General features: G+C 31.2%; 2 protein-coding genes across 2 annotated transcripts; both read right to left on the bottom strand.

Annotated features, from left to right (window-relative positions):
- Positions 1-497: 497 nt before the first annotated feature.
- Positions 498-10,747, bottom strand: LOC124361953 (CDGSH iron-sulfur domain-containing protein 3, mitochondrial-like). Its single transcript, XM_046816039.1, has 3 exons — positions 10,519-10,747; positions 3,995-4,168; positions 498-1,887 (listed from the first exon to the last, which is right to left on the bottom strand). Exons 1-3 carry the CDS (start codon positions 10,618-10,620, stop codon positions 1,711-1,713), a joined length of 453 nt encoding a protein of 150 aa, XP_046671995.1. The 5' UTR covers positions 10,621-10,747; the 3' UTR covers positions 498-1,710.
- An 8,520-nt stretch (positions 10,748-19,267) lies between these two features.
- On the bottom strand, positions 19,268-25,347 carry LOC124363812. The gene is made up of 3 exons (XM_046819076.1): positions 25,094-25,347; positions 23,373-23,546; positions 19,268-19,801 (listed from the first exon to the last, which is right to left on the bottom strand). The coding sequence occupies exons 1-3, from the start codon at positions 25,199-25,201 to the stop codon at positions 19,625-19,627; spliced, it is 459 nt and encodes a 152-aa protein (XP_046675032.1). The 5' UTR covers positions 25,202-25,347; the 3' UTR covers positions 19,268-19,624.
- Between the last annotated feature and the right edge of the window lie 2,547 nt (positions 25,348-27,894).

The raw sequence follows: 27,894 nt of genomic DNA, 5'->3' as shown, positions 1-27,894 counted from the left end.
GCACCCCTACAGTGGTGGAGGGTGGGACATGCATCTCCTAATCTCTGATTCCTCAGCTGTGTGGACCGTGTCTCACTCTCGTTTCTGTTTACACTGCAGCTACTTACCTATTCTATAACTAAATTGTATTTTTGTGCGTAGGCCTATACAAGAATCGTAGTCCAAGCGTTAAATATTAATTGAACAGACTAATGTAGCCATAGACGCATCCAGGGAGCTTGTATTTTTGTGTGAGGTTAGTAACACAGTGGCAGTGGCCAGCTCAGGGATAGAGCGAGCGGGCAAGCGCCGAGCAGTGGAGGGGAGATTGAGCGAGCGCAGCATCACAGCGGCGGAGGGGTATTTACACCACCCTGCTTGAACTAAAATTGCCCAGAGTCTTTTTATAAACGGTTTAACTATGGTATTTTTGTCTTTATGATAATGTAAGTCTGAACAATATTCTAGAAATATTGTAGCATCCATGTAATTGACAAATTAAAATAAAGAATGCTATGTAATATTAAATAAAAATTAGAAATTTATTCACATTCCACACTTGGTAATATACAATTAATTGTAAAGTAAACTGAGAACAATGGCATTAACTAACCATTAACAAACATTAACTAAACTAGACCTTACTCTACTAGTCAAGAAAACAGTTTAACTGTAAACTAAACAAGAAACAACGTGGTTAGTTTTATCAGTAACTATTATAGAACAACCACCAATAACTTTTTATAAATGTAATTTGTACTGATCATACTGTATATAAACCAAAATAAAATATTTACATACTATTTGTTGTAAGTTTTTTACACATCAGAAATTTTTTTACTTAAGCTGGTAAGGACTTTATTTTTTATTTAATTTGTTCATAAGAAGATTTAATGGTACTTCAAATACGAGGGTTTTGCAGTAAGTAAGTTGCTAAGGCATCTTATTGCCGAACTGGTGGAAGTAGCGACGCGATCTAAGTGGCACTGCGTTTGTCACACATATAGCAATGTCACTATGCCATTCTAAGCGCTCTAATCTGGTGTTCGAATTGGCCGGCACAGTCAAACCTCCCACCAACTGTTAATTCTTTTGGTACACAAAATGCAACCAGTGGAAATTCTTTGTGAATTGTGTTTTGTGTCTGGAGGCATAGGCGGCAGAGTATTATGCAACTGTTAGTAAAAAGCTTGTACCTAGATAAGAAAAGTGCTTAAATGTAAAATGTTATATATGTAAAAAATAGTTCAATAGTTTCTCCTTAAAATGTATATTTTAAAAAGTTGTAAAAGTTACATGTACTTTTTTTATTTGTTAGGGCAACTTACTTTCCAAACAACTCACTTAGTTCCAATATAATAAATGCATCAACATATGCAGACAAGATAGACAAGACAGTTAGACAAGATTGCCAGTTAGATTGTAGTTTGTAGTTCTTATTCTATTAGTCTATAAACTAGACATTATTTATTAGTTTCTCTTCATAACTATTGTAACTGTAAATCTGCATTATTCAAACATGCTCCAAATAATAACTTATCTAACATGACAAGATATCAGTGTAGAGGTATAACTAAGTATGACTAGACACTTCTGTAAATAGAAACCTATTGAGTTATTGATGGCTTCCTCATTTTCACTGACTTTGATAATGAATGATTTTCCTCCCAAGTAGTATAAGGCCCATATGTCAGTCTACAGTCTTATGGCAGTGAACCTTGTGGAGCTGGACTAGGACCTGACCTGCTCTTGGATGTCCTCTCGTTTGTGAGTCCCATCACAGAAGGGTCGGTGTTTCGTCTGTTTGCAGTTACACAGATAGTATTCCTTGTCTTCCTCCACCATGAACCTCACCGGCCGCAGTTCTATCCGGACATATGGGTTCTTGTGCGACCCATCGCAGAATGGCTGGGGGAAGTCAGTTATAACAATTACTTCAAGATAGTTAACGAATTTATCATATCTATTTCTTAATAAAGGTAAACAATTCTGAAGGATAATTTTATTTGACAAAGACATATTTTACAATGATCATTTTTCATATCAGCATACATTTTTTTCATTGGAATGTTAAGAGTGACAAACAAAAATTTGGGAATAAGATAAGAAAGTAATGGTAGAAGAAAGCTGGTAGCCACAACAGAACAAAGTAGAAAGGAATAATTTACACAACACCCCAACTGTGGGGCGTTATGTAAATTATCAAGTCTAATTCCATGATTTCAAGTTCACAGTGACTTATTTGGAGAAACTAGAAACTCAAGAATTTCGTGTTCTGATGCTAAAACATTCTGCCCCAGGTCACTGTACACAATATTATCAGCCAGCTGTGCACAGGAAACAGGCCCAGCCTCAGAATTGTCATCCCAATACTTTGTCTATTTTGGGATATGCTAAGCACATGACGAGGATCTCCATTCAACACGAGTGACAATACAAACATCTCACCTCTTTTTGTTTATATATCTCTCATCAGTGTCAACCAAAGGTATAACACAATGTTTCAAGGATTGGATCTATCCTCTTCGTCAGGTGGGGGAGGTATTAGTACAACAAATATAAATAATAGAAAGAAGAAGAAAAGAAGGAAAAGAAAAGGGTTCAAACAGTCCAGGCATTGTCACTGCAAAGAATGCAAGTCCAGAGCACGAGTCACAAGTACGAGAAACACAACCACACATCACACCGGTACAGATAAAAGTGGGGACTGGACTCCAAACAGCTTTTGGGTATGTTTGAACCATTACCTTTCCCTTCTTTTCTTCTTCTTTCTGTTATTTATTTTTGTATGTACCAATACCTCCCCCACCTGACCTGATGAAGATTATAGATTCCAATCCTCGAAACGTTCTGTTATACCTTTTGCAACCATCACAATGGCAAATGTCCAAAAACCTGTTATCCTGTCAAACCTTCTATCGTCAAAGAAGTGTCAACCAACTGATACCATGTCATATTCTAATTAGAACTGCATAAAGCCATGCAACCACAGTGTTATAATCTCTGCAGTTTCCGACACATGGGAACTGGCAAGGGAATGGATATCTCGATTTTGCCTTTCCCTCGTCCTAGTATTCTTTCCGGGGAACAGTGGTTTCAAATGTGGATCAACAATGTAATCCCAAACTAGGATTCCAAAGGAAGTATAATTAACGAGGATTCCTCAAAATTGCTGTTGGGCAAAACACAATAGAATATTCTCTGAGTGTAAACCTGACAATATAACTGTGAGATACAAGACTATTTCTTCCATAGGTAGTTTATAATTAATTTTCTGCACTGTCATAAAAAGGGAGAAAATTCAGTGTCTTGCAGTATATCCATTGGCTCAGGAAAATGACTTAGGATAGTCCTAATCCTGGATGAGCTAAAATATGAAGATAAAGAAAAAAAGAATGTATTGACAAGTAAAGAGATAATACACCAATGTGCGAGCTGGAAGAGTCTACAAGCATGTCTACCTGTAGTTTAGTGGTTGTATTGTTAATGCAAATACAGCTTCAAAACTAATCAAACGAGAGGGAAAGAGAAGGCTTAATTAACTAGTTGTTTCCAACTTTCTTTACACTCAAATTGATTATCCTACTTTCTACTATTATATTGCATTTAACTATCTTGTATATGCGTAAACAAATCCATAGTTGTACAATTAACCAAAACAAGCTGCATTTTGTGAGACTTGCATATCCAATAGTTTCTACTTCCAGAAGGTTGATTCTACTTTTGTTGAACAAATGTTTAAATAAATATTATGAGATAAACCAGATAATAACTGTATCAATAACTATGCCTAGTTATCACTACTTCACTTTATTAAAAAAGGTAGTAGTAACTTAAAAACATCCAATAGTTGCAAAATTATCAATAATGTTTTTTATTCACTTTGTTCAATACCTGATTTCATTTCATGGTATCTGCAGTATACAAAGTACAAAGTATACAAAGTTGATCCACCATCTTTAGTCTACAATTTACTGAAACTAGTATCTAGGAACTCTTAAACTCTCAAAATCACCTGATTTTTGCTCCAGCCACAACAGCACCAGCTGTACAATTTGTTTGCTTTCAGAGCGACCTTGAAAGGCTTCTTGTCATAAACCAAACCATAAGTTGGTTGCTTGTGAGCAGTGATGTGTTCTTCTAGTGTATTTTTAGGGATATCTGAAGAATCTTTTTTTGAATAGTTTACCTGAAAATGAAAAAAATATATGGCACATAAACTAGACAGTAGGAAATAAATTTATTTTTATTTGGAAAATCCAAGCACAAGGCCCAAAAATTTGAATATGTTATATTGGATACCCAATTCATTAGATACAAAAATCAAAAATATTTAAATGTTAAACAAAAATCAGGTACAATAAATGACTAAAACAAACAGAAGACAAAAACCAAAACTGCACACAACAGCAACAATAAAAACAAATACAGCAATTCGTAATCATAGATGGTATACTACAATAAAAATGTTTAATTCAATTAATACATTTTCTAAACTGTTCCAATAACGTTGTACAATTTTTTAATCCAAAATTCTGAACAAATAATTTTTTGTTAGTTAGCTTAAACCTTCACAGCATATTTAATTAGAAGAGAAGCTTCAAATTTAAATACGTTAACATGCCAAATAATTTTTTTTGAAATATGTAATTTCTTATTGTTTTAATTAGTTTAATAGTTTTAATTATAGGTAACTAAATATATTTTACAATAAGAATTAAATATAATTTTATTCCTACATAAATGTTTAAAGAGAGAAATATGAGATCCTTTCAAATAACTTTTTTGTTATTTGGTTGTTTATAACTTGCATCCAAAGGTGTGTGAAGTTCTACAACAATCATATTTTTGATAAAGAAAACATTTATAACATTTATTTTAATTTCCTACAGATTTTATAAATTTGTAAAATGCACCTCTAACTTTTCATTTGATTACTATAGATACTATATTAAAAGGGTTTACTAAATAGTTTTCCTCAAAGTGTTCACAACCCTATTGGATTTAGATTTGCGGATATCCTTCCTGTATATGTTCTTGAACTTATAGAACTTCTTTAACTCTTAGAAAATGACTGATATCAAGATTTTTTGTTAGATTATACAATAAAAGTGTAATTGATTTTTAGGAGTCAACATGTCTTTAGAAAGAGTTGGTTTATTGCTAGAAACAATTTGGATTTTCCTTATATTTTCGGGAACACTATTTCAAAATAATGATGGAGAATTCTATAAAATGTGTTATTTATTTGTCATTAAGAATGTTCATAGTGAAAATATCCATCCAGCTTTCATTCCCAAGGTGGCCACTAAAATACTAGATACTATGTGTTGAAAACAATAAGTCATACTAAACTTGGACCCAGAAATAACCCTTGGTGCTAAGTTGACTTTCGCCACCTGGCCATGGTCCAACAACGCACAATGACACAATGACAACACTGAATATGTAACTTTCCTTAATATTAGTAAAAATATCATCAATTCGATGTAGAGTTTTCAAACTTTATTAAATATGACGTTATTGTACAACATTTAAATTTAAGAAGTTAACACTTGAGCTTTGCTGGTTCTAAACATCATTGTTAAAATCGCCAAGTACAACAATTTGAGACTGCTGATGAAAAATACTATTCAAACATACAGTTATATATTGAAAAAAATCATCGCAGTTGTATCCGGGCATCTGTAGACTACAACAATTTTAAGAGAAGAGTTCCCTCTCAACAAAGGATTTTATTGGCTGTCAAATGACAAACATCTTTAACATAAAAGACAGATTTTTCTTTTGTTCTCTTAGGACAAGAAGCTTGTAAATTGCACTTAGTCCTATAAGAACCTTAGCGCTGCTTCCAGAGTAACAGAATATTCAGGTTTGATAAGGTTGGGGGTAGGGGCCGCGTCCTATCGAGATCCATGAGGAATAATTAGGGCACTCAATCAATCAATCATTTATTTGTCATATAATTATTACATAATGTTGGAGCATAGCTCCTGTAATGTATGACATGTCAATTTTTCTAAAAGCTATTTAGTCTACTATTAATAAAATATATGATATCATTACATGCAATAGGAAATAAAAAAATCTTTTCATCATGCCTTATTCATGCTTTTTTAAACAGTTCTGAATTAAAATCTTCAATCTTATATGGACATGCTGTTATTAATATTGCCATCAAAGAAGAAACAAAACGTAATAAGTTATTTTCTTTTTTCATCCCATCAGGTATAATATTAAACATTTTAATTCCCATGTAATAGGGACTCTTTTCTAACATAGTAAGTTTATGTATTGGGTATTTATAATTAGTTCTCGTGTTATAATTATGATTTATGATTGATGATGTAAATACTAGTGGATTCTTTTTTACAAATTTTAGAACTTCCAAAATATAAAAAGCAGGAATTGTCAAAATGTTATTTTTTTTTAATACTTCTTTACATGATTCTCTATATTTTAATTTAAACATATATCTAATCACTTTCTTTTTTAAAACAAAAATTGAATTAATTTTTGAATAATTACTTCCCCAAAATATTATACTATATCTGATTAACGAAACAAAGTAACCATGGTATACCATCAGGGCAGTTTGTTTGTCAGTTACCTCTGCAACGGTTTTAATAGCAAAAATGGCTTTACTTAGTTTTTCTTGAAGCATATTAATATGTGATTGCCAGTTCATCGCCTCATCTACAATAATTCCCAAAAATGTGGCTTTCTGTGAAAGTTGGCACTCTACTCTCCACAGGGAAAGTTGATCTTATTTATAATGCCATTGGTTTTAGCATGGGAGGTGTGAAAATGAATTAAGTTTGTCTTTGAGCTATTGAATTTCAAGCCATTTTTTCTAAACCAATCATACATGTCTTTAATTGTTGCTTCTGCAGATGACTTTAAAAACTGTGGGTTTCTAATCTCAAAGTCATGTCCCCCCGGAAAAAGGGAAGACTAGCTCTCAACCAGTCAAAGCAGGCAGGGGGTGGCACAGCAACTTGTTGTTTCTGCTAGCTTGTTGAGGCTAGCAAGAACCTCCGATGGTTAGGGAACAAACCCCACCAAACTACAACAGTCATCTCCCACAGTAGACTAGACCTATCAACCACCCTTGCCCTGGCACCCCAGAATCTCAATATTTGCGATTAGTGATGTGCTGCTCCTGGACATCCATAAGGTTGCCCAGATTTAAGTGACACATTGGTTTTTGCTGTGCCCAGTTTTAGGTTCAACTGGAAGGTATAAACCAGCCAGAAGTGATACCGGATATTACTGACACACAAATACCACTTTTCATTCTTGATGGACAAAAGTGGGAAGACACGTTTTCAACATCTGACAAACAAAAGGACTAAAATTGGTCTGGTGAAAAATTATGTTTCGATAGGAACATAACGTTGTGCTGCCCACACTCCAAATAATCAACTTGAATAAAATCCTTAGTAGTGTGCAAGCCACATATGTTTGGTGAAAGATGTTCAGATTAGTGTATCTGTCTGATGAGATTGCTATCATTTGTCACCTGCTCCAAGGAAGGTTCCTCTCTCATCCTAAAAAAACTATTTCTGTATTTTGTGTTCACCAAAACTCCTCCATACACTGCCCGAGCAGCTGCATTACTTTTCTTAGAATCGGATATATTATGAGATTTTAGAGAAAAGTTAATTTGGGCTGCAACTTGAATTAGTGTTAAGATTACAGTAGTTCAATTTGGAGTTGTACCAATATCTCCTATTAGGTATAAACCAGTTTTTTTAGTTTAACTGTCAAACCAACATTTAGAAATCACCAGCATCCTCTCAAGATAGAATCACATCAGCAATGAAATCTGCAACTTAGAATGCCTAACCCATTCAGATGCAAACTATGTTTCATATACAGATGTCTTTACAATGTGTCAAGAGAAAGTTGATAGGCATAACTGTAACTGTAACTTTTAACTACTTTATCCAAATCCTCATTTACTCTGACAATTTGCTTATCGAGATCAGGTTGATCATACCTTTTAAGAATACTCAACACCAACACATTTTTGAGCGCAAGGTCTTTAATTTTAATGTTATAAATAAATCTACAAAACCTTCAGTGTCCAGTGATATTATTTTTCGTGGCCATTAAAACCCCAAGGTCCTTTTTGGTGAGCTCCATTTGGTTTAGAACCAAAATTCTGGCTTCAATGACTACCTCCATAATACCACCAAGCTTAATCACTCACAATTTTACAAGTTGAAAGAAGTTTTTGTTAAAGTAAACTACAAATATTATGTCCATGAGAGTCACTTAACAAAGGAAATGTACTGGGTCTGGAACCACGTTCTAAAATGTTAGCTTCATTTTGAACAGAATCATTTGCTGACACAAGATCAGTTGAAGACGGAACCTTTTATTTTGTTTACTATTCTAATTTTTAAATGTTGTGAATCACGGACTTTGGCACGTTTGCTACATGGGGAGAAATACGAGCACCCACATATTGTATCACCCACATAAATGGTATTAATGCGGTTATGGTTTCCATTCATCTAAATTTTAGAGGGATTTTGGTTAATTACTTCAACTGGTCTTGTTGTTCTAGGTACAGGTTAAGTTCTAGGTCTTAAGCATTTTTTGCGGGAACAACTTTCCATTCTTCATCTACTTTCTTTTGAAAAATAAATCTTAGATTACTTTCACTTGCCAGTCATGTAAACCGAATTTAGTGATCCAGCATGACACGACTTTTTGTTTCAAAGGAACTAACTAGTCTGTTGTCTAGTTGGCTTCAACATGCTACCTGCTATAATTGTGGAAAACATCTTTTTTAGAGAAAATTGACATTCCAGAGTTACATCTAGCATATTTCTATTGTGGAACCTATCAGAGTGTGTGTTCCTCCAAGATCCTGCTAGCATATTTTGGTCTCGTCTATCTACATTTAGCATATGGATTAAGACTGTGGGGAGGTATCACAAAATAGAATAAGTTTACAAGTTTCAATAGAAAGTTTGTTAAGTTGAATCATAGAATTTGGTGTAAAGATTCTTTGAGGGGAGTTCCTATTACTAAACTTGTCCTGTTACTATATGTTTGAAGCCATTCAAAGTGTGATTTGGGTTGGGGTAGACAGTGATGCACAATATGTTTTATCACCCAAAATTTCCCCAGAGCACTATTTTTAGTGGTAAATTTTCTTGGTACAATGGCCTTACTGCAATATAATCGGTGCCTACTGTAAATAGTTAGTCCTAACAATTAAATTTAGGAGTTAAAAAAGTGTTTCAATGATATTTTTTAGCCATCTTAAAAAAGAAAAACCATTAAGATACAGTGTTGTTACTTAAAATACCAAATCTGAAATACTAATACTAAAAGTAGAAATTAAGGAATCTAAGCTTTTTTATAAGCAAAATAATTTGAGTGATAAAATATAACTAATGAACAGTATATACAGTATTGAAATAAGATTTATATTCAAAAAACTATTATCACACTAAATCAATTATTGTGAGATTGTTTCACATTATAATTAATCTGAAATACTTTTATCTATAAAACGGAAACATGAGACTGTAAATAAAAGAAATCTGAATGTTTACACATATTTTAATTGCGCATCAAAGTAAGTTCTCACGGTCCTCAGGTTTAGGCAGCGATTGATTCCATGAGATGTGAACAATAAAACGTTAAAGAGACCACATACATCCTCCACAGACGAGATAGCCTATTAATTACATTTAAATGCACAGGTGGTATAAACGTTTCTATATTAGAGAACAAAATTATTCCGTGTCTACTAAAACATTGTGTAGAAACTTTATTTGAAAGCTGAAATACAAAGAAAATTAGACCACCTTGTTAATAGGCTATATGAGTACTTATAAATCTTTTTTAATACCCATACTCTAAAATTAACATGATTTAAAAGAAAACTGACGCCTGATCTGCAGTTTCATGTAATTACAGTCGGCAAAAACGGATTGACTGCTGAACTTGTTACACATGCGCAGTGATGCCAGCGGATTGGACACTGAGTGAGACGTATACAGATACTTGTTGAGACCCCTGAGATGCATTCCATCGTTTCTTGTTAATCTGGCGTACAAAGCACTAGATTATTTGACACAATTGATCTTATTTATGTTTTTCAGATTTTACAATTTTATTTTTGTATTTAGTGTTATAACTTGTGTAGCCTATTATATAAGTTTCTAAGAATATATATAAAACTAAAATTTAGTTCATAAGTGAAATGTATAAAGGAGAGTATGAAATGTAAAACAATATGAATGTGTAAAGTTAGCCTATTGCTGTCTGAATACCATAAGTTGATTTTTTAAATATAATGTGATACAGCCTATTGATGAAATACAAAAATAGATTGTATTGTGTTAACTATATTCATAATTATTTACTGCATACATTCAGACATAAAACAAACAGATGGATTGACCAAATACTAATTGTGTACCAAATGGCCTAGTTGCTAGCTAGTAGTTTTTATTACATTGACTATATTAATTAAACAAGAAAAATGCCGACCAAAGAATATTATAAACTAACCTCACTCAAACTGATAGGTCTAACGTTAGGTCTTTGAAAAAGACAATATCTTTTCATAGAGTTTCTTAAAACACTTGAAACTAGATAAGAAACGGAACCCATTACAAAAGAATTTGAACTCTTAGATTTTATATTAAACTATAAGTAGTAAATAAATAGGCTTAATTCCAAAGATTCACAAACAACTAATATTCTAACCCCTAACGTCAAACCCAACAATCAGCTGATCAGCTGATCTAATGTTGGTTGATTGCTAGCCGCTGTATTTTATGTTTTGCCATTGATGAGGTAGATTTACATAACCCATTTAGCTTCACGGTGCACAATTTTACATTAATACTGACTGTTTATCTCCTAGTAACATTCTTTTTTATTGTCAAAAATAAAAGTTAAAATAGCCTTATATAAAAGGCGATTTTACAGATCAAAGTTTGTAACAATTTTTCTCTATTTATCCACAATTCTCACTTCGAACCATTCTAGTCAATATGGAATTTCTCTCCTGTTTATATACTGGGAGCACGCTCATTTTTTTCGCAACAAGCTGAGTGAATGTATTAAAAAAAATTGACTAAACCTACAGAACTGCATAATACGCTATTTTTGTTGTCCATAAGTAAGGTATACAATGAAGTTTATTTTATAGTTGTGATCATTGCGTAAATGTGTTAGTTATGATTACATGAATTCAAGTCAGAAATAAAATTCTTTCATTTAGTTACATTTCAATTAACTAAGGGGAGTGCCGATGGCCGACCAGTCGAAGACGTTGGACTTTCTTTTTGTGTCTGAGTTAAAGATAGCGCACCAACGAACTTGTTCTGTATTGACGCTCCTTATTCTGTTTGATATGTTTCTCACACATGCCGTGGCCCATTGGGATGGGCAGAATAAGGCTTAAAAAGGCCTCTCCTTTAAAAACAATTTAATAACATTGTTTAGGTAAGGCGAAAAACATTTATTAAGATTTAATCTTCATCATGTCTCTAATACGTCTATAATTAAGGTAAATATAAATTATTACCTGCTAATTTATAAAAAGATACTTAAGTTAAAAGGTGACTAAACGTATTATGTAGACAATTTTGCACTTTATGCCAAATGTTTTCGTTGGAATGTCTAGAACACATTGAAGAACTCATTTTTCATAGTTATTTGTAGATTCATAATATCTGCATTATGTATTATCCAAAGCTTCAGAAATGGCTGAAGTTTTTACTTCAAACACTATATCCAATTACTTATGACAAGAACATTCTATCTAAACCTTTTCTAAACTAACCATCATATATTGTTTCTCCAATACATCATTACAAAATGTTCCCGTACAGTGTTAAAAGTCTACAGTTCTTTAGCATTCTTGAGGTAAGTGACAGGCACTAGATGAAACTCCATCTCTGAATTGAGGGCTATTCCGCTGCTGCAGTAAGTACATGCTGACTTCCATCCACGGTCGGTTAGTCACAAGATTTTGAATTCTAGGACCTTTATAATTTTGGGATTTTAAACGTAAACTACATCAATGACTAGTACTTATTCGTGGTAATAGCTAAGACAGATGAATTGCTATGTAAATAGAGTATTGAAAAATACAGATTAATTGCAGTAGGTAATAAGATAATTAACGGTAGCCTGACAATATAAAAAGAAAGAAATATTGAATAACTTATCCCAACTGTTTACATACTAGTACAACAACATTCCATTAGGTATACATAACGTAGAGATTTTATCAAAGCAGACTATTATTTCCAATACACCCCTTCAATTTCAAGTTCTGAGTGGTTCACTCATACCTGAAAAATTTTGTAAACAAAGATTTAGTGAAATTATACTAACACTTTTTTGACGGCACATAAAGAATACAGAAAAACAAAGGAGATATAATTTTGGTATAGTGTGCTGAAGAAATTTCTCCACCAAAATAGTTACTATGCCATCGGTTTAGTGCAGTTCAGAGCAATATAGTTGCAATGAAGGATAGTATAAAACAAGCATAAGAGTGTGAACCATTCAGAAAATAAAAACAAAAATTCGAAACAAACAGACCAGCAAATGCAGTGAAATGTAGTGCAGACAGTGTAATAAAGTACAGTATGACGTAAAAAAAAACAGAAAAATACAAGAAGTATGTAATGAAAATGTAAACAAATATAGAGACGAAAACTAATACGATATGATGGACAAAACTCGAGGGTGAGAGTGGGATTTAAAGTTAATGTAGAGTGTAGCGTGACGTGTCTGTGTGACGTTCTTCAGAGTGTGATTGCGCCAGCTCTGCAGTCCCACTAGATTGTAGCTTCAAGATTGGGCTTTCAAGGCTACATGTGTTTTCTCAATTGGTATGCTGACATTATACAGTGACATAGTTTGAGGAGGTATCGGGATGTATCCTCCCCCCCCCACACACACACAGAAATGCTGGAAGACAAATCCTTAAAAACAGTAACAATTCAATAGGCTACAACTTGTTACTGTTTTAGATTGTATCAGCCCATGTATTGACAATAAAGTGACAGTACCTCACTGAGGTGTAAATCCTGTATGTGCTGATGTGTCTACATGGCACGGCTGGGCTATTGTAGGCTAATTTGTAAAACCAATATTGCTGCCAGTAGCGTTATACATACATATCATTCTTCGTTATCTCATATCTTACTTAATTTCCACTATTTCTTAACACTTGGTTCTGATATATTTTGTCTTAACAAGATGTTATTATGAGACCTACGGTAAATGTTTTGTTTTACTGTTATAAATAAGTTAAGCTATGATCGTGTTCTCTTATCCTTAACACTCTTGGCAAATTTGCCTAATCTGTCCCTCAAATCTTGTATACAGAAATACTAGGCTACTAAACCATCGGTATAGCTCTTGTAAAAAACTGCATTCCCGCTCGTCAGTTCTCATAGTACATACACCTCTGACATAAATCCTTATGCAATTGCAGTTATTGTTTTTACCATAAAATATGAGATGTCACAACATTTATCAACTGGCAAATTACTAAAAAATTATGAAAAGAAAGTCGAAAAATATCTGTTGGATTAAGGACAATCAAATTAAAGAAGATATATTTAGGAATTTCTATACAATAACTTGACTCTGATTTTAATAATACTTAGATTTAGGATTTAGGTCATCTGCAATTTATTATTTTGTAATTTGCACATATTTAGTTAGAAATTTTAATAATAAAAAAGGAAACGGGAGGAAATGAAATTCTGGATGAGAATGAATTGAGTTGTTATTTTTATAATTAGAAATGAAACTATTAAATGTATACAAATTTATTACAAGTACATTTTTTTCACATATTTTTAACTTTTGGAATAGTTTTATTTTTTACTTTTTTACCAAAATTTGCTACCCCCTGGGCTATAGCCCATTCAGCCCATATGCAAATCCAGCCCTGAGCTAGGAGTATTTTCATCTCTTACTGGAAATGAATTCTCAGTAAATTGTCTTGTCCAGATAGATTAAGATTAAGATAGTTCATTCTTGGGGCTAAATTTGGCCAGGTGATTGACTGGTTACAGAGTTATAAATTTAACTTCAAAGTACCGCCTTGGTTTGTTTGCCTTGGTTTGTTTGTGTGGTGCAATTATGTATACTGCAATCAAAGCAGTCTCTTAGCATGTTTAGATGAAAGACAGAACTTTTGCACCTAACCCATCTAACACTGCTGTGTTTGCTGAGGAACAGTATCGTGAACTGGGAGTCACACCAGTAGTGAGTCATAACAACGTCAGTATTGTAGTTGTAGAGAACAGTTTGTTTTTTTATTAAATGAGGATATTTACAATTCATTACGGTTAACCCAGGATAGTTTTTATGACCAAAAATTACATTTATATCCTACTGTCAATCAATACATTTGTTTCTACTGTGATACATTCGGATGACCATTGGATTGATTAATAGTAGAATTTAAACCTAATTTTTAGTGAAGATATATACTATTAACATGTACAAGCCCTCAAATATGAGTTAAATGAATAAAAACATGTTAACATTTTAAAAGCTTATCATGCATGTTGAGACCAAAACGTGAATTATATTTTGAATCCAAGGTCTGAGAAATAAATTACGTTTATAACATTGATAATTACAGTAAGTTATAGGATTTCAGGTTCATTTTATATGCTTTTGTTACTCAACTGATAAATATAGTGATGTGGAAGTAATGATCTAAACTTTTTGAAAGAGGGATATTTGCAATGGGAAATATCTGGAGCAACAGGGCTACATTCACTCAATATCAGCAATTTTTAATTATTTCTTTAGACATCCACTTTCTAAGTTCTAAGTTTTCTAGAGAAACCCAGGACTATAGACATAAAGAGTGAAAGCACCTTAACTAATATATCAAAATAGGAACTTCAAGCATATAAATGGAAGCAATGCTAAACACACTTTTGAACATCTTCGTCACCGACTCTTTTTGGATCTCTTCAGACGCACATGGACTCCAAATTCCAGGAAAAATCTGTGACAGTGTCAGATTTCAGACGATGCACTGAGTGGAAGGTGAAATGTAGCTAAACTCAACGCATTAGATAGCGTGTTAGAATGTGAAGAAAGGATATCCCAATAAATACATAAGAAATTGTTATTAAACAGATTTACGACTTTAGTTGGTGACTGAACCGTTTCTCGGTGGTCTGTAAAGAGCTGTATTAAAATGATCTTAGAGTTTTCTCCATAAGAACAATGTTAAAATCATGCATTTTTAAGACCTTATTATTAGTCTTTGAACTGTGGGAGACATCTCATTTTAAAGGTATAATTAATACACATCCAAACACTTTGTAGTGTTTTTCAATATTTGTAATGGTTATTAAGAGAAGGATTCTCAACAATTTTTGAACTTTAAATTTAAAGACTTAACAGACTTAACAATAAAGTCTGTGTTTAGGCTTCAAAAGAAAGCTTTAAGAATAATTTGTCATGTCCCATCCAGAACCTCATGTGCTAACCTTTTTTCCTCCAACAAACTTTTAACTTTTCCTTCCATTTACGAGTATATTCTGGAAACCTTATCATTTCTTCATAAAAACTTTCACCTTTTTAATAGATTTTTTCCGACTCACATGTATGGAACAAGAAGTAAACACAGATGCATTATGAATATCCCGCCACACTCCACCTCATTTTTTGAAAATCATTTAAAATATTCAGCAGTAATTCTTTTTAACAGTCTTCCATTAAGCTTAAGATTAGTCCAAGATTACACAGTTTTTAGAAAAAAATTGAAATGGTTGTTGATTGAGAAGGCTTACTATTCTGTTAAGGACTTTTTAGCTGATAAGATAGTGTAAACTTGAAAAAGTAAAATTATTTTATTGAGAGACATTATTATATTTTGTTATGATTTGTTGACTTGGCATATACATTGTTTAACTCTGTCTACATGCTGAATAAAGAATTTGAATTTAAATACTTAAAAACTATAAGCTGTAGAAGAAACAAATAAAAAGTATTTGGATGCATATTAATTAAATCCCGTCTGGATTGATCATCCACTTTGAAAACGATGTTTAGTAAATGTTAAAAGTAATCAAAACATTATTTTGTGTTAAGCTAAAAAATCAGATAATGCTTAAAATTACTTAAAATTAGTTTAACTTCATGATCATATGAAATGTATAGTAAGTAAAACTGTATACTGAAGAGGTTACTTGTATGCAACTATCTGATACCTAAAAAAGATACCGATAACAGCAGTAGGACTAGTTATTAAGATAATACTCTCTAAAATCCAATTTTTTTTCTTAAAATCTGTTTTCAATACTACATAAAAAATATTTTACAAACATTTTAATTTAATGATTCATTCTGAATGTAAATATAATTTTTTACAAGATATCCTGACAATTTGGAGTAATTTGGATCAAGTTTTCACAACTTATACATAAAAAATAGTTCGATGATTGACAACCAAGTTTATCAAATATGCTCTATATGTAACCGTAAAAATAACACCAAACAATTTATTTGGTTGAAAGATGTGTTTGAAAGATTTATTTATTGAACTATCATTTTACACAAAGTTTCAGATTGTGTGTGAAAAATAGTGTTACAGTAAAATTACTTTGCAGTAATAATATACCATATCAAATCACTTTTCAGCATAATATAGCACTTTTTCGGCAAAAACGCATACAACAAAATATTGTGGCAGAACAATACTTTTTTTTACAAAGATACTTTTATATCAACTTCTTTATAGTATAACTTGTTATCTTGACAAATAACACTCACTCTTCAAAACTAAATAAAATATATTATGTTAAAAATAGGAACAGTAATATCTCTCCCATCCTATAGGGACAGTCCACATTTTCTCCTATCCCTTAAATAATCCTAGAGGCTGCTGATGCAGTTGGATGCACCATCACTGAAAATGGTCATCGTAGAAGCATTTCTTTAACCTAGACAGTTTATTCTGGATCAATAAACAATGGCTCAGTTGGGTTCTTAACCATATCCTCCAAATTAACAAAGAAATTAAGTTAAACCACTTTTTTGTTTTTAGAAGCAAAAGTAACAATTTTACTAAGCATATTAAATCTTCTTATTTAATAAATTTGACGTTTGAAAATGAATCATCGGAGAAAGTAACCATAATTTTTAAGAAATGTTGTTTTTTGTGGCTAAATGTTCTTGTTATTAATGTTGTACTGATTGTGAACTGATCCCTAACTGATAATTACTGCCTTGCATTTTGCAATGTCACATTAGATTTATGCAATTTTATACATTTTTGGTTTCAAGCTTGCTTTTTACTTGTTTGTGTCAAAATATTTCTGTACATGACTTGATGTTGACTACAAGGGTTGATATGTCACAAATTATATTTCTCTGATTTTCCACTTATTAGTTACTCATTCATTAGCCACTGTTATAAATGTATTTTCTACATTTCTTTCTGATAAACCATTAATAAAAATATGGCTGAATGCTATAAGTTACTGATAAATTCCACCTGATTTCCAAAAAACACTAATAATGTTTGACTGAAATAATTGTTGCGTTATCTTACATCATGACTACTGTTGATCTGTGGTATATAAACACAGATACATTCTCAACACAGTTAGACATTTAGTATTTACAGTATTAAAAGTAATACAAGTTTTGATATTTTGTATAAAAAATGTAAATTTAATATTACTGTAATTGCTGTCAAGTATCTTATAAGAATATATTGGATTTTCTAGTACTAGACTAGCACACGCAGAAAATACACATCAATCAACTTCCAGTACACATAATTTTCCAACAGTTTTAGATTTTTAATACTACATAAATGTGTGTTGTAGAAGATATTCTTTGAGAATTTGCACTACAACTTATTAAACTATAAATAGAATGGCATTATCAATTGTACATTTTTGTCAGTTGGTCTCTTTCAGTTCCTTTGCTAAGTTTAGATTATTTTTCATATTTTCTTGTCTCTTCAGTGAATCACAGATTAGATTATGCCTAAAACCATATCTGCACGACTTTTATTTATTTCATCATTGATTGCACTGTCAGTTTGAAGAGCTGGTTAAATAACAACTCTTGATTTAACAACATTCAACATTTCATCATCAGTTACTTGTTATGCATTACCAACTAGATCCTGATAGGAAAGCCGCACATCTGTGCAAGCAAACTGACGTTATCTGGAAAAGCTTATTTGCTATATATACAAATAATTCATGAAAAAACAATTGCTAATGTTTTTTTATGACGCTGGGAATTGTAGTTCTTCCTATGCCAAGGAAATAGTTTGTTTAACTCCACTAATATGAATAAAACAGGATATGATTACTGCAACACTACTTTATAGATGCTCTCTCCAGAGTTCTTCACTGAAATGTTTGCCTATTTGTGATTGAGCGTGTCACCATGATACCTACAACAAGAACAAGAATGCTTTCTTAATAAAAAAAAAGCGGTCATGGCATGATTTTGGCTGATTCTCCAGCTGACAGGAATCAGCATTTTCTTCAAATACATGTAAATAAACAAACCAAAGTAATAACCAAATAATTAAGTCGATGATTAAAAACATAAATGTTCCTGTCAATATAAAAAAGAAATTAAAAAAAAATATTAAACAAGGCACAAATACATAGAATATTATATAAGAAATAAAAAACCAGAAGCAGTATTTTCAATTTTTACATAAGATAATTATGTTTTGAACTTAAGCAAATGTTACAGAGAGAGCAATTTGGGTGATAATTTTAAAATATTACTGCATATTTATAGGTGACATTTTAATCAACATTGATTAGTATTAGCAATTAATTAAGTATTGCGATTCAAGAGCCAGGTACTCGCTTCACTTGCACGCACCCACAAACTCACGATCGCAGAAGGTTGGTACCAGCCTGGCACCTGCCGTTTTCCATCCAGGGTTATTTAGTAATGTCTTACACTCATGAAAAGTAATACTCTTAATACAAAAGACATGTCAAATACTTCCACAATATAACTTAATATTAAAAGCGATATTTAATATTTTTGCCCGTAATACTTTTGTAATTTATTAGTTTTTGGTCTTTACGATTAGTTATAAATTTTATTTTAACTGTTTTATCATACATTTTTTTCTATTTTATACATATGTGTTCTCTGTTTACACTAACTGATGATGCCTTAACCGGCGAAAGCACTTTTAATACTAAACTATACTGTGGTAGTATTACGTCTTGTGACTTCCATCAAGGATAAATACAGAAAAAGAAAGTAATACTCTGTGATAATTTCATTGTATTATATGTTGTTTGTTATACTTTAACATAAAATTACAAATACGAAAGTCTGGGATTGATTGGGGAAGTGCTCTAGGTAACTAACAGGGCAGAAATGTGACCGGGCTTGATCCCCTGCACATATGTATGTGTGTGGGGTCTCCTTGAGTGTTGGTATATCACTACCTGATCCCCAGCCACATTCACTATTTGCTATTACTATAAAACAGATTTCAGTAATCTACTGTAAGCTAAAGTAATAATATTTAGAATGTTACAGTATTATACACTACATACAGAAAGCAGACAGAACATTTACAGCCTTTGTGTAAAAGAGCAATCCTCAACAGTAACAATTAAGATTTGACATGTTTTTGAATGTCCTCTCGTTTGTGAGTACCGTCACAGAATGGCCGATGTGCAGTCTGCTTGCAATTACACAGAAGGTATTCCTTTTCTTCTTCCACCATGAACTTTACTGGCCGCAAAGATATCCTCTTGAAGGGATTCATGTGTGTCCCATCACAGAAAGGCTGAAGTCAGAAAATTAAAGAATTAAAACACTTTGCATTATAATACACTAATATTCTCAATCCAACATCTTATGTGAAATAGTATATTGCATAAATAAATGTTCTGTAACCTTTTGCTTTGTGACTGTCTATGGACAGTGCTAATTATTGGAATGGAAAGAGAATATTCAGATGGCCTTTTCTATAATAAGTAGCTTCTTCTCAAATTAAAAAAAGAAATTTCCTGCAAGTGCAGTCAAAAATACATTACTCCAGAAATAACACATACAAAAATAATAAACTGACAAAGTTAAAAATAACAAGGTTCTAGGTACTGAAAATTGATAATTAAGTTATGATGGTCATCATGATCTAGTTGCATACAAAGTTAGCCTTTGATCTATTTGTCTTATAAAGTTTGTAGTGCTGATGTAATAAAGATAGTTTAACTTATTTTCATTCAAACACCAGCATTAGGCATTATGATGATGAAATAAGTAAAAAAATATTGTTTATTAGTTTTGCAAGAAATGCACTGTCTGTAATGTTAAAAAAGGTAAGGTCATGTTAAACATCTTTTTTATTAAGGACAGTGACACTATAATCTATACATATTTTATGAAATGATATTATTTACTAAACAAAATAACCTTTTATAACCCTTTTAGGATAACGAAAATTGTTGTAATTTTTTCTGGTAATTACCACTGAAGTAACTACTTTTTTCTGAAAGGTGTACTGAAGAAGATAAAGGTGAAAATGGGGTGAATGCAAACATTTTATAAATACATTATAACTACAGTATTAAAACAGATATACCTGTAATGTTTAATATAATTGCTTACAGTAAAAGTGTCTACAATATAACATTATTGATTGGGTACAAAATTAAAAAAAAAAAAAAAAAAAAAAAAAAAAGTTTTATTTGTCTCTTGTTTCTTTCTTTTTAAATTGTTTGTTTATAATTATTTTTTTTTAAATTGTTTATTTATAGTTAGTTTTTTTAAATTGTTTGTTTATAGTTACTTTATTATAAGGGCAAAAGATATTTTTTTTGGGAAACATTTTTCAGTTTCTTATTTACTTTTTACTTTGCACATGTATGAGCACTTCAGGTTTGAGTGAATTACATTTCTGACCCCAATGTTGAGTTTATCTTGTTCCCATAATCATTTTAAAATTGAAATAAGAAGTTTTGTTACTATCAAGCTTACTATATGCCTTCAAGACTACAAATGTAAAAAAATGTTAAACTGTAGTTAAATTACTTTAGAAAAATATGCTTTGGTAAAACAAACAATGTTTACCCAGGAAAGTTAATTCCATTTAACTCTACATATCTCTTTCAACTAATAACATTTGTTTCTTGTAATGCAACAGTAGAGACCAAGATGGGATTTTTAACAACTTAAGAGATCAGTGGAGCGTAGCCCAGAGGGATTTTGGAAATAGGAATAAGCCTATATGTTAACCAGGGACCCTAAGAATGTCCATGTAAAATTTCAGTACAATCGGTGCAGTATTTTTACACAATTGAGTAACACACTGACGGACAGACACCATTAGAATTTTATATAATAGTATAGATAAGAGTATAAAGTTTTATGTTGATTGGCTGGAAAATAAGGATAAAAAACACAAAAACAGTACACAACATAATCTTCTGTCTGAAGACACAGCTGGAATAACGTGTGTGATAGCTGTTAGGCAATAAAAAAGATGTAGATGACTTATACTACAAAAATGACTACATAAAATATTTTTAGGAAGGTCATAGGACATACGTTAGCATAGAGAATCATGATTTTATGATGTTTTTTTACTCATAAACATTATAAGGAATCAAAGCGAGCCACATAGTCCGCATCATCTTCATCTGCGTCATATTTTTGGACAACATAATTTACGGTCTAAAAATATGCCACTCATCCTATAAGGGTTACATAATTTAGCTATTATACAAGATAATATTATACAAGATATTATATAACACAGATAATATTGCAATATCAGCTCTTAGACTCAATTTGTTTGATAAAAGCTCCTATATAGGACATAATAAGAGCTAGTAATATAGGAGATAAATTTACAAACAAATTACCAAATGTTATTCAAGAAGAACAAAGCTTATTAGTTTAAAGGTAAATTAAAACAAAACTATGTACCAAGACCTTTGTACTCAACTAATTAATATTTATAATTAGTTTAATACTTTTTAGTGTTGTTATCCACAAAAGGCTATTATTATGTATATGACACTATTCATTGTACTACTATCTATGAAATAAATTGAACTTAGATTGATTGATTCTGTTGTATAAATTGACCATGATAAATGAGTACAAAAATATACAAAATATCAAACAGTATTGTAAGAATTGACCAAAATTATGTTATTAGCACAATTATTCTTAACGCCCATATAAAGTGTAAACTCAACCCAATTAAATAGTAGTCTAGTTGTATCAAAATAAAAATGTTGAGTGATCACGCCCTTTTTAAATGTTTTAGTAAAGAATTAACAAAACATTTTGAAAAAAAAAATGCTTCAGAAAATATTCTTAATTTACTAACAAGGTAATTAACTTTTTTACTGGCCAAAGATGCGTGATAAGGGAAGGAAATAGAAAATTAAACTACTGCCCCCTGCTCACTAAAAGCTAAAGAGTTTTGTATTACTTGTTTGTCACATTATTAAATTATAAGTTTAATATTTGTTCTAAAAATCTTATCTGTAATTTGGCATTGAATGAAAAAACTGCATTTAAATATTTTTGCTATACTACATTTAACACTACTCACAGTTTATTTATTTTTTAAATAATGTAATATTTTTCAAATACTCTTAAAATAGTGTAATTAGTATATACCACAGAATACATAAAACAAAATAATTGTTTTTGCACAACATATTTGAAACCTGTAATAGTGCTGATCAACATCTTGACATTTTTTACATAAAGAATCAAACACAAAGATGGATGGCCTGAAATTTAGAATACTGTAAAAATAAATACATTATAACTATATAATAGCCAAGGACGTAGTCAGCGAGGGGTCCAGACCACCCCCAAATTTTTTAATTACTTTTTTAGTAAACAATTATTATTATTTAAATAATTCAGTATGACTGGCATGTACTGCTGAAAGATTGTTCTCAACAAAGAAATGGATCAAGAACTTGTTAAGGAACAAAATGGGGCCTTACTCTCTGTCCACTACAGGAAAATAGTTGTCAAGACTCCCCCAAAACTTTTTCCTGGCTACGTTCTTGCTAATAGCATAACAACTATTTAATTATATCTCCTTTTTATTCGGTTACTGTTCGAAAGATAGCAATATTGCATTATATAGCTGTTATAGAGCATTTTCAAGCCATATACAATTAAATTACCATAGGCTTCATGAGTTGATCTGATTGGACTGTTTATATATTTATTTCAATATTTATATTTATTATTAATTATATTTTATTATTAATTTGCTTGTATTAGGATTGCATTACTAAAATTGCAAGAGAACTTTTATATATTACCTTGTTCGATGTATTATTATGAGCTATTACTTTAATTAATAGGTCTGTATTCCTTACCTGGTTTTTGCTTTGGCCACAACAGCACCAGTTATATCGCTTTTTTGCTTTTAAAAGTACTTTGGATGGTTTAGTGTCATAAATCAAACCAAAACTTGTTGGCTTCTCTGTGGTTACCTCATCTGCCAGTATATTTTTTGGTATTACTACAGACTCATTTTTATTGTATTCCACCTGTATGAGAATGATATAGTTGCATTGATAATAAACTAATAATATTTATGTTATAAGTATCATACTTATTGATTTACCCTATTTGTATTTAAATCTTGTAAATATCTTGCATAAGATATGAGTTTAAGTGGCAGAGAGGACTTGATACCCCTAACTCCACCTCTAAAATAAAGGCATTTCTCATTTCATTTGGTTAAATGAGTACTTTTCAAATGAAAAAAAGTTTAACATCTTTTTAATTTAAAATCACAATATATGATTTTTATGTATTTTTAGCCCGATCCCCATTCAAATGACAAATGTCAAGTTTCTACACACTTCTAAATGAATAATAGTGGCAAAGAAATTCTTAGCCATTCAAATGACAAGTTTCTATGACACCTCTAATTGTGGAATGTCATTGAGCTTCAAATTACATAAGATATTTCAGTGCTGCGATTCATACCTGTTAAACTATCATGTTTGTTGACTCAATTGTAGATAAGATCATTTTAGCTCACTTGCCAAGGTTTCAGATATCTCTTGATTAGGAAAGACATTCAGATGTATAAGGCTAAGATAGGGATTTATACACATGGATTCAGAAACACATTCCAGAATACAAATGTATATTTTGCTTTTTGTAAAATTTACTATCTATAAGTCTGGTTTAGTTTTTGTTGTGATGTTAAATAATAAAACCTTTTCCTTTCTTAATCATAGATTTTAAAATTATTTTATTTTTTATCAACTTTATAAGTTGGTATTTTAAAAGCTAGGGGCGTGGCTAGGAAAATATGAGAGAGGAAACAATACATCTATAATATCTAATAAACCTATGTAAATAATGTCTAGTCAGTTAAAACTAAGGATGTATTTACTAACTAATAAACCAATATCCAATTTAAATCATGATAAGCAGAATTAACCGTGAATTGAATTATCTCATATGTTAAGTAAATACAACAAAGGACAAAAGTGTAAAGAATTAAATGTTTGTATCAATAACCTATTTCTTGACTAATGAAAGACAACTTCTGTAAGAAATACTAAATCCATCCAATAGCTGAAAGGTAAAGAAGGACTCACTTTAATATTAATTCTATTGAAATGAGTGTTCAAATAACTATAATTCCTTTGAAGTTACTTACTAGTATAATAAAATGCATTACTAATTATTTATTTTAAATTTATAAGGCTAGAAGAATCTTTTGTCATTTGATGGGTTATCAGATAAGATTGTATACCAGTATAATACTGTATATAACTTTAATTCTTTTATTAGACCTACATAATGACAATATCAATTAAAAAATGTAATTGATGCGAAAAATACGTATTTATTCCTAGACATGGTCTCATAATATTATTCATTACATTTTAAACTTTCAGGAAAGTTATCCATCCTCCAAATCTATTTATCCTGTAGTGATACTCCTATATCAATGCAAATTACTTATCTATTATTAATGAAATATAACTTTTATATTAATTTGTAAATTTTTTTATGTTCTAAAATTTCTAAAACCAAATAATGATTAAAATCTTATAGATTTTAAACTATTTACCTTCGTTGTGCTGTATTGTTTTATTTTATGAGTAAAAACGTTTAAAAATGATATTGGCCTGTACTGCTTTGTAATTGTTACTGATATGACGGTTATGGGAAATGCCATTATTGTGGTTAAATCTATATTCTTTATATCTAGCAATAAATTAATAGTATCACCAAATAAAGATTAAACATATGACCACAAAATACGACTGAAAACCACAGTTGAATAAACCGCTCCGGCGCCTTCCTCTTCAACTACTTTATAGTACTGAGCAGATTGAATTGAAACGCACCTGGTCCACAGGTAGGCCGGGGCTTAATGCGCATGCGCATGTCGGTGTAATGTATTGTATTCTGGGAATACGGACACGGCGGTGAGCCCCGTCTCTAAATTTCACAAATATACCATTTCCAACTATTCTAATGGCAGCATCTCACCGGCCTTATCAATTCTTCTACGATTTTTAGCAAAAGTAAACGTAAATAATAAGTACTAAAATATTTCTAGTCTCCTGATTATCGGAAACCGTGTATTATAACCTTATTTTGTTCACGATCACAAATCTATTGTATAAGAGCGTCACTATCCTGTTTGATGCGTTTGTTACAAAAACTCTTGTGATGAATTTTTAATCATATAAATTTATGCATTTAAGACAAAGATTGGTAGATCACATGGAGGTCACAGAGTCATATACGATGCGTGTGCGTATTTCAAAGCCTAGAAAAGTCGTGAATTCGTCATTCCAATTCAAATAATGTCGGTATATTAAAAAATCTTACTGGAAAGTTCAGCCAAAACATATCGTAAAACTTATTTTATAGGAAATAAATTTAGACATTTTATTTTAAACAGATGCAAAAGCCACACAATAGCGTCGTACGATTGTCAATTTAACATTTTCATTAGTTTTCACATAGCAAATATACGACTCTTTTACATACAGATTTACTTAGAAGTCTACTTGCAAAAGTCCTTGGAAAACAACAATTTATTTCACAGTTTCACATATTTTTCAGATTTTAAACGGTTTTTAATTTTGTTTCGCCGTTGAAAAATTATATTCAATCGAATGTCAGCGTTTTTTTTATCAATTGACAGCCCCTCAGATGATATACTGCGGGTAAGACATCGGGGGTTTAAAAGTACCAATGATGGTTGGCCTCTATATACTTTTTGCTTATTTATCAGATCAAAAATTCTGGATATTGTGGTATATTTTTACTAAACATGCGCATTCAAAGTAGGCTAATATCACAATCCTCACAGTTTTTAACCAGATTCTTGTTTGTTTGAACTGTTTACTATATTAAGCTACAGTATGGCAACATTTTCATGGCCACTGCTATTACTAATTGTCCTGATGACTAACACATATTGAGATAATATAGCAGTTACTACAACTAAACTAATATGAGTTTCGTGGTAGCTTGACTGATCCATTTCGTTGTCTACTCTACCAAATATTTGATACTCCTACTACGTGTGTTGTGACTGTGTTTGTTTCTCAATAAATGAAAGTGCCAAACTAGAATAGACCTCAGAAAAGAAAAATAACAAGAAAATATAAGAGAATGTTTTTTTCGGTTTCATTCCAAGTTATTCTGATGAACAAAGTGATTTTGTGTACTTATATTCGTGCTGGCTTTTTGCAGACATGAGTTTATAGTTTACTCTCATATCAACATTTTTTAAGGAGAAAGTATTATTTTACATTTCAAGATGTTTTATTAAACGTATAATAAATTAATAATCAGAATTTTAAAACCTGTTTATAAAATATAACAAATTTTTACTGATAATAAAGAAAGATCTTTTATGTATAGGAAGCTCTTAATCTACTAATACGAATGTTTAAATTACTGACAGATAAAAAATACCCATTATTCATAAATGCATTACAACAGATCCACTTCCACTTCTATTCCCACTACACTTCTATAACACAAACTTTACCAATTGACTAGGATCTTAACTACCATTGGTAATGAGTAATCCAAATTTCGTATTTAAAATTGATGTAGATAAGGAGAATGCAAGCAAAAAGATTTATAATAACGCTATAATGCAGAAATGCGTCAATAGATTTCAATAATGATAATGTACTGATTTGTTCTGGTTGTGAAGGAAACAGGTTTGTTCTGGTTCCTAATTGAGGCTCTAGATACATGTTAAGGGCTTTAAAACGAGTGGCATCAACTTGATGATTATCAATCTGTTAGTTGATGTAAATAAAAAAATACAAGTTACAATGAATACCAGGTCATTTTGGTATAAAACTCAATTTATTCACACTGGAGACTGAACAAATTAGCTAAGGAAGCATCGGTCAAATACAAACACGAGATCTTATTGCACCAATTGAGGACTTCAAAACCTATAAACAAGTGTGTAGTGAAAAAATTTACTACAATTTAACCTATTAATTAACAATTAATTTAACCTATTATAACAATTTCCAAAGGCCAATTGGTTTAAACATTCAAAATCACTCTAGGAGATATCCCTGTTAGTAGAACACTTGTAATCTAACAAGATGGGGAGTATTAATATGAGTGTAAACAGTACGGGACAAGCAAATTTAAATAAATTTTTGAATAACATCAAGAGATGTTTGGCACCACTCTGTTTAAAAATTGTATTGTGGATAGAAAAGAAACTCTGAAGCATGTATCATTAGAATGTCCAAATTAATGTAGAGAACGGAGTTTTAAATTTATAAAATCAGTTATCTCATAGCAGTATAAAAACGATCTATTTGATTTACTGGGTAAAATTAACATTGCAATAGATAACCAATAAACAAATTTGTA

The sequence above is a fragment of the Homalodisca vitripennis genome, chromosome 5, assembly GCF_021130785.1.
Source record: "Homalodisca vitripennis isolate AUS2020 chromosome 5, UT_GWSS_2.1, whole genome shotgun sequence".
NCBI lineage: Eukaryota > Metazoa > Arthropoda > Insecta > Hemiptera > Cicadellidae > Homalodisca > Homalodisca vitripennis.
The sequence above is the reverse complement of the archived record's forward strand: the minus strand, read 5'-3'. Positions and strand labels throughout refer to the sequence as shown.

Coding starts and splice junctions, on each gene's coding strand:
- LOC124363812 (XM_046819076.1), bottom strand. CDS start 25,201: ATGGCATTTCCCATAACCGTCATATCAGTAACAATTACAAAGCAGTAC. Junction 23,547..25,093: donor AACAATACAGCACAACGAAG/GTAAATAGTTTA, acceptor ATTCTCATACAG/GTGGAATACAATAAAAATGA. Junction 19,802..23,372: donor GTGGCCAAAGCAAAAACCAG/GTAAGGAATACA, acceptor TTCTGACTTCAG/CCTTTCTGTGATGGGACACA.
- LOC124361953 (XM_046816039.1), bottom strand. CDS start 10,620: ATGGGTTCCGTTTCTTATCTAGTTTCAAGTGTTTTAAGAAACTCTATG. Junction 4,169..10,518: donor GACCTATCAGTTTGAGTGAG/GTTAGTTTATAA, acceptor TTTCATTTTCAG/GTAAACTATTCAAAAAAAGA. Junction 1,888..3,994: donor GTGGCTGGAGCAAAAATCAG/GTGATTTTGAGA, acceptor GACTTCCCCCAG/CCATTCTGCGATGGGTCGCA.